Source organism: Microcaecilia unicolor, chromosome 2, assembly GCF_901765095.1.
Source record: "Microcaecilia unicolor chromosome 2, aMicUni1.1, whole genome shotgun sequence".
Taxonomy (NCBI): Eukaryota; Metazoa; Chordata; class Amphibia; order Gymnophiona; family Siphonopidae; genus Microcaecilia; species Microcaecilia unicolor.
In genome coordinates, this window is record NC_044032.1 from 132549494 (window position 1) to 132557950 (window position 8457).

Genomic DNA, 8457 nt, shown 5'->3' on the forward strand with positions numbered 1-8457 from the left:
ATTTAGTCTTTGTCCTGCCAGGGTTTGGAGAAGTGGATCCTGGTCTAGGAGAGACAGTTCTTCTTCTTGTTGCTCGGATATGACTGTTGCCTTCCTTCCAAGGGGGGGTCCTTTGGCATGAGTATCTTTTGCTGTTTCTTTTGCTACTCTCGGGACAGGGGTACATAATTTTTCTTTTGCTCAGGACGTTTGTTTACGTCCTACGGCTTCAGTTCCTTTTCTAGTGTCTAACTCTGTTCCATTTTGGTAGCCTGATGGTTCGGATATTCAAATCCTTTTCTGCTAATCAGTTGCTTGCTGTGTATATAGCTTTGTTGATTTTTCAACCTTCTGCATTCTTCTTTTCTCCTCCCCCTCCCCCTGTTTGGGAAACTGCTTTGCTACATCCCATTAGTGTGGACTGGTTTGGTATAGATGACGAGGAATGAAAAATTATGTTCTTACCTGATCATTTTCTTTCCTTTGATCATACCAGACCAGTCCAGATGCCCTCCCTGGCCAAAGTCTGTCAGAGTGTTTCCTTTAGGTATCTCTGGCTGTTCCACAACACTTCAATATGGTGGGATGTCCTACAGCACTGCCTACGTCATCTTCTCTATTCAATCTCCTGCCACTTGTTGTTGTGCCAGCTCTGTATGACTCTTGTTACTTGGGATTACAGAGTTCTTTCCCTGGATTCAGGGGTAGAAGCTCAGTGTGGACCATTCCCTCCCGCTTACTTTACTGTGAGGGGAGGTTGCAGTTGCCTTTGGCCAAGCAGGAACAGTGAGGTTCTGCATATTGGCTCCGAGTTTGCCTGTTTGGTTTTAACTGTGTTTTCTTCTAGACTTCAGAGCACCATTGCTTGGCTATTCGAAATACTGAACACTTCAGGCTGCACGATACCTTTAAGGGGCGGTTTACTTGGAACTATTTTCTCTGTCTCTTTCCGCTGGTAGATGGACACATCCCATTAGTCTGGACTGGTCTGGTATGATTAAAGGAAAGAAAATTATCAGGTAAGAACATAATTTTTCCTTATCGATTACTAACATAAGTCCGCATTTACTTTAGGCTGCTGTAAATGCTTGTGCCTAATTGTAGGCAGTTGGGCATGTAAATTCTAGTATTTTATAACCCCACAGCATAACTGCCTGACATGCTCATGGAAAAGATAGCGAACTTCCTAGAAACCAACAGATTGCAAGATCCAAGGCAGCATGGTTTTACCAAAGGGAAAAAACCCTGTCAAATGAATATGATCTATTTTTTTGAATGGGTGACCAGTGAATTAGATAAAGGACAAATGCACCTGCTTCCCATTACGCAGGTCGCAGTCAATATTCAGCCAGGGTCTGCATAAGGTTTCTTATGTGGGTCGCAGCTTAATATCAGCTGGGACCCACATAAGTCCAGTAACCAGCAGATGCTAGCATGGCCCTGGACATTCATTGCTGGTCCCCAGACATGGCCCAGAATTGAATATCGGGGCCTAATTTTGCTTGTGGCAGTCAACATTTAAGACTGCTGCTGCCACTGGGTGAATATTAACCAGTTTATTTTTACAATATATCCTAAAGGCATTTTGCACTTTTACACATTTGTTTTTCTTAAAATAACAAATTGGCAGTTAATGTTTAGTTAATGTTTCCAGTTTTATAGTAGATAAGCGCTTCAAGTGTAAGTCATACTGATGTATTTACAGTTACATTTTTACAGCACTGCATACGTCTAGTAGCGCTATAGAAATGATAAGTAGTAGTTAGTTGAAAAATGTTTACCCTTTCTTTTTTAGATCTGACACTCATCTCCATGTAGATAATGTTGATATTTGCTTCAGCAAAACATTGAATTCCTGCAAAGTTCCCCAGATCCGCTATGCAAGTATTGAGCGCCTCTTGGAGAGACTGACAGATTTGCGCTTCCTCAGCATTGATTTTTTGAACACTTTCTTGCATACCTATCGCATATTTACCACTGCAGCAATAGTATTGAAGAAGCTTGCAGATATATACAAAACACCTTTAACCTCCATCCCTGTCAGGTATGTGCCAGTGAGAGGGCGAATATGGGAGGAAGATGTGTCATGATAGTTCCTTTTCCTATACTCCAGACAGCATAAGATCATTTCTTTATAACTATGAGTGACAAATTCAATGACAGTTTTGAGAATTTGCAGTTTGGAAGTAAACGTTTGATCTCTTCTTAATCCCTTTCCTATTCATTTCTCTAAATCTCTTCTCCTTTCTCTTTCCCCTTGTGTCCATAACTGGTGATCGATGCAGAACTGATTGAATGAGGTTCAGTAAACAGTACAGTAAATAATGGATATTATCCTGTATGCAGCAGAAAATAGCACCAAAGGCCTCCAAAGTTAGGATAGCAAAGCAGTTCTTTAATGAGAGACCCTACATGAGCCATGTTTCAGCATAAATGCCTGCGTTAGGAGACTGTACAAAACCTTCCATATCACATTACATAACATTGAAAAATAAATGTAATAAACCATAACAACATGCATATGCAAACGTGTGGATGTGCAAAATGATCATAATAGTTAAAGTCCCTGTTTATATAGGGGCTCTTTTACTAAAGCTTAGTGCACACTAATTAACATTAGTGCGAGCTGACTGCTGTACATCCTATTTTATACCTAAGGGCGATATGGCACTTAGCGCTCACTAATATTCATTAGCACACACTAAGCTTTAGCAAAAGGACTCCACAGTGAGTATTGCATTTATGTTATGATATCCAAAAAATGTACCTGGGGGAACAACAATGGTGAACGTATGCTAATTTATTCAGTGCAAAGTGTTCCAAAGCTGTATGGTTTGATATTGAATTTACTCAGTGCAAAGTATTCAAAGGTTATATGGTTTGATAATGACAAATGTGAAAAATGACTGAATGAACATGCATAATAAACTAATGCTAAAAACCTGTGCCAGTTGTGTCAAATTTAAAATTACCTTACCAATTACTGAAATCTACTCTGTCAACAACCCCTATCCACTACTTAAGATTAAAACCAAAGAGGAATTCATTTTAAAACCACATTTAACCAAGTGTTAGAATCCACTGAATATATATACATTATCTAATATTTAAAATAAAAACAAGCTTAGTACAAAAATATAATATTGATACCCATGTTATTTTATTTATTGCATTTATTTTTGACTGTTATGTAATGTGATATGGAAAGTTTTGTATGTTTTGTACAGTCCCCTGATCAGGCATGTATGCCGAAACATGGCACATGTTAGGTCTCTCATTAAAGAACTGCTTTGCTGTCCCAACCTTAGAGGTCTTTGGTGCTTTTTTTCTGCTATTTCTCCTTGTGCTGTGTACTTTGGAATCCCTCTCTTCTGCTGTCATTATCCTATTCACACCTGAAAGCTATTTGATGTCAGGAAAAAAAATTGAGCAGTGTATATTGGAGGTAATTTTATAACAGGTCACCTATGTGAAATGTCCAAAGAAATGCCTATTTTACGCCTGTTTTAGAAAGGCAAACTTTAAATTGCACTTCTCCAATATAATGTATATAACAAAATTCTTTTATGAAAAAGTTCTTAATGGTTTATGGTTTATGTAATTTGATATAACATTCTTCCTGCAAGCATTACAAAGCAGTTTACAAATAAAATATTAAAATAGGAAGAAGAAAGAAAAGAACTGTATTATGTGAATAGGAAAGAAACCAACTGTACAGCACATCCACACCTACGTTCATAACATACAGAAAGGGACAATTAAATCAGGACAATGTGTCCCCAGTTGAGATATCTCCTCCAAAAACTTTCTGGAATAAGAAAAAAAAAAAATTCAAGGCCTTCATGAATTTAGAATAGGAAGATTCTAAATGGACTTGAAATGGTAAGGAGTTCCAGAGGGATGGGGCAATAAAGGCACTACTTGTGGTCAAGTCCAATCTTGCTATTCGAGGGGATGGAATCTGCAACTGAATAACATTAAGGGAACAGAGGAGCCTAGTCGGGGCAAAGGGGCTAAGAGAATAAGCCAGATACAAGGGAACACCAAAGTGAATGACTTTGAAGGTGAGGGAGAGTAACTTGAACTGAATGCGATGGATGAAAAGGGGAGTAATGTCACAGTGCTTGGCTCGTGTAAGAGTATGCATCGCAGTATTTTCTATAGTTTGAAGCAGATGGAGAGTGACTGACAGAAGGTAATCCTGAATAAACAGAGTTACAGTAATCTAAATGAGAGTTAAACGAGAGCATAAAGAATTGTCTTTTATGAGGCCTTATCTAGAAAAGGTTGTGCTACGTGAAATTGGCAAAGAGAGAAAAAACAAGATTTAGAGGCAATCTGATCTCTAAAGGAGAGCACTTGGTCAGTGCATGTTTCCATAGGATAGAATGGTTGTGGATCTGTCATACTAGTGGCTGAGAAAAATGCTTAACTCAGTCCATAGGTTTCACAAGTAGCCTATATATATTTTTTAAGGATTAAACTTCGTAAACTTACATCAAGGTGCTCATTTTCAAAAGAGAAGAACGTCTGAAAACGTCATAAAGCGGCAGAAGAATGTTTTTCTCACCAAAACGGCTAAGTTGTGACTTTTGAAACTCTGATTTGAGGTGTTTTTCTACACAGTTCAATCAAATTTCAAGGGTGTGTGTTGGGGTCGTGATTTGGGCGGGACTTGGGCATTCTCAAAAGTTAGATGTTTTGAGGCGGCGTCTTTGAGCCCGCCCTTTCGGACAGCACCACCGAGACCGGGTGGAGAATTGGAACCGACAGGAGAGCCTCAATTGGAGATTTCGGGGGCTAGCGGCGGCCCTGCCGGCTTTTCAACGCCGAATGGCATGACAACAGAGCGGAGAACGAGAGGAGTTGATACCTCGTCTTCCCCCACTCAGGCGGCTCTACCTACGGGATCTGGTGTTATTGTAAAACCTGCTGTCGTTACCCTTGAGGCCCTCTGGGACGCAATCCAGGTTATGAATTCGTCACTGCAACAACTTTCATCTTCAATGAATACTGAGGTAAAAAATTTAAAAACCCAGCAGCAACTAATCGAATCGAGAGTTAGAGATCAGGAGCAGAAGAGTGAGTTCAATTTTCTTGAAATTAAAAAATTGCAAACAATTGCTGGTAATATAGTAACAGACATAGATAATATACAAAGGAAAGTTGAATACTTTGAGATTCAACTTAGGCGTAATAACCTAAGATTCTTAAATTTTCCTAAAAACCCTTTGACACCTCCTTTGGAAATGTTAAGAAAATATTTCTTTGATATATTGGGAATCCCAAAAGAAGCTTTTCCTCCAATTATAAAAGCTTACTATATTACAGGAGCTAAAACAACTGTTGTGGAAGCTCCAGATTTAAATCTAACACAATTTCTTGAATCATCTTTGGAAACTATTACTGAATGCACGACTCTACTTGTGACTTTTGCTTTCGAAACCGATAGGAACAATGTATTGAGACTTTACTTCAGATTCATGACAGCTCAATTTTATGGATCAAAGATACAAGTTTTTCCAGATATTAGTAAATCTACGCAGAAAAAGAGAAGAGAATTTCTAGGACTAAGGCCTCGGATTCTCTCTTTAGGAGGCACATTTAAATTGAAATTTGCATGTAGATGTCTTATTTCCTTAAATACAGCTCATTATGTATTTTTTGATCCAGATAAATTGAGGCAGTTTGTAATTGCTAAAGAAAGCGGAGGCGAGTCAACCTCGAATGCACCAGTAGGGAGCTAAAACCGCTGGTAGAGACTTGAGCTCCATCCTCTCATGATAGTTAATTAGAGTTTTTCTCTTAATTTTCTTTAAATTTAATTACTTTGTATCTTGATCCTTATTTGTGGACTAAGTAACTATGCAATTTTCTGTTAATCCTTGAATAGGTAAAAGATGAAGGACTTATTGTTTCTTTTGTTGTATTTCCTGATTTTCCAACATTTATTATTAAGTGAATGTGTATTTTTGAAATCTATAAATAAAGAATAAAAAAAAAAAGTTAGATGTTTTTCTACCATAATGGGCCAAAACCAATACCTCTGGGGCATAATTGAGACGGTTTTGTATAGACCTGTTTCGAGCATGACTAAATTATAAAAAGGTGCCCTAAATGACCAGATGACCACTGGAGAGATTAAGGTATGACTTCCCCCCCCCCCTTAATCCCCTAGTAGTCTCTGAGCTACTCCCACCCCCAAAGGTGTGACAGTACATACCAGGCTCTATAACATCTTCAGATATGATGGCCATTCCTATTAGAGTAGCAAGCTGGTCCAAGTGTAAGCTAGTGGTCAGTGCATTGGACTGTAGAGAAGGGAAGCCAGGGCCATATCCTGATCTAACTGGTACATGTGTGCTAGAAAGTTTGAGCCCTCCAAGAAACACTAAATACCTGCTGTACCAACATATAGGCTTGAGAGCTATTGTGGTACACAGTGAGGTACAGTTGTTGTTGTTGTTTTTTTTTTTTTTTTTTTTAATTTTCCTGGAGGGTTCACAATGCAATATAAGGGGATTACAATGAAAGTTATACCTGGGACATTTTATTTGAAATGCACTGCAGTGCCCCCTAGGCTGCCCTATTGCTCTGCTGGGATGTCTGTTCGTCCCCCAGACATCCCAATGGCTTGTTTTTGTGCACTGTTTACCCTAGGACTTCTGTTGTTGTTGTTGTTGGGTTGTTTTTTTTTTTTTTCATAAATGGTACCTAAAGAAAGATGCACAAAGCACAAAAATGGCGATTTTCGAAACAAAATAATGAGTCATTCCGTGTCAAGTGAACCAGGGGTCCCCACCTCACCATCTCAGATTTTGATGAAATTTGGTACATAGTTTCTTTATGATAAAAAACTAAGCTGTGCAAAACTTTAGTTCAAAAGACTAAAATTGGAGGTTCTAGGGGACCTCAAGTAAAGGGTTGCAAAATGTCGCCTGAGCAAAAATGACATTTTGGGCCAACTTCCAGAAGCTGTAAAACTGGAAGTTTTAGTAGTACAAGGGGGATATTTGGAGAACCTGCACTACTTTTAGGGCTTAATGAACTGGCAAAACCCCATGTTCCTAGTCCTCTTACGTTTTGAATGGTTTAGGCTCAAACGTTGCCAAAAAAACGGCAAAAATCAATTTACAGCGATGTTGAGGCTGCTGTAGTTTCTAAACTAGTTGGCCTTTCAGGTTGATTTTTGGTAGGTGTACTAAATGCAGGGCTGTAATGAGGCATTCCAATTTGCAGCACTTTCCTTCAAGTGGTTGAAAAATTATAAGCGTTCAAAGTTGGTATCAAAAGCATTTTTGCCCATTTTGGGCTATCTTTGATGCCCTTGATCTCCAGTGGGACAACTTCAATATTCTTTCTTTTAGCACCATTAGAAAGAGCAGATTTCCTTCTATCAGAATATGTAGTTTTCAATTTGGAGTCTCTCCATATAAGGATTGCAAAAATGCCCTCAAATGTTTGCGGGCAGCAGCCTGTGATTTCTTCACTACACCCTTGATACAAGTGTAGTAAAAGTGATTCTTCTTTCAAAAAGCACCAATTTTTTAAAATAAAGAACACATTATGTTATAAAACTGTATTCAAGAAAACTAAAAAACAGGAATGTTTTTTAGGATGTGGAAGGATGAGGCCAGGTTTCATGACAGGTTTAAAGAAAACTGCAGTCAGTTAGGATGACCGACTTGGCCAATTATGATTGGTGGACCCTGTTGCAAGGCGTCTGAGTGTCTGTTGCTGGTGTTTCTTCACCCTTGCTACAATTTGACCTCTTAGTGAACTGTAGGCATCAAAGTAAGCCTAGCAACAGACACTCAGGAGCCAGGAGGTACCAGAAGCATACAATTGGGCAATGAAACAAACAATTCTGCCTTGCAACAGGGTTCACCAATCATAATTGGCCAAGTCTAACTGGCTAAAGAAGTTTTCTTTAAATATTATGTTATAAAACTGTGTTCAAGTAAACTAAAAAATAGGGTGGAAACCATTGTATACATACTTCTTGTTGAAGAAACTCGCACCTGCACCGACAGGCTCATTTATATTGAATTAAATGCCACAAATGAAGATATTAATCACTTTAGACTGAAGTAAAATTTTACCCATTGAAAACCTGATTGCAAGAATAAACGCGTTTGTTGAACTGATGCTAATGGTCATCAATGGATCCAGAAAGATCAGATGAATTTCCACATTGCTCAGTTGGCTGTTCCAAGTACATCAGAGTGTCATTTACTGACATACAATAAAAATAAAGGTTTGAAATTAATTGAAGAGCTTCTGCCTGATCAACAGAAGTTGTTACAAGAGCATTCTGGTCAACTTTTCTATGCTGGATCAACTATTTGCCTTCATCATGAATCCTTACTGTTGAAAAAGTTTGAATTTTTGCAAAGAACCTGCTGTAACCCATTTTCCAAAGGTGGTCATAATGCAAAAAGGGGCTTAAGAGTGCTGGATGACACACTAGCAGCCCAG

At 38.6% G+C, this 8457-nt stretch overlaps 1 protein-coding gene across 1 annotated transcript in view; it reads left to right on the plus strand.

The window, feature by feature from the left end:
* RASGRF2 (Ras protein specific guanine nucleotide releasing factor 2) overlaps window positions 1-8457 on the plus strand; it is an 839627-nt gene that overhangs the window by 478325 nt on the left and 352845 nt on the right. The window contains exon 14 of the mRNA XM_030193334.1: window positions 1775-2023. Coding sequence (XP_030049194.1) covers window positions 1775-2023 — 249 coding nt within the window. The remainder of the gene's footprint in view (window positions 1-1774; window positions 2024-8457) is intronic.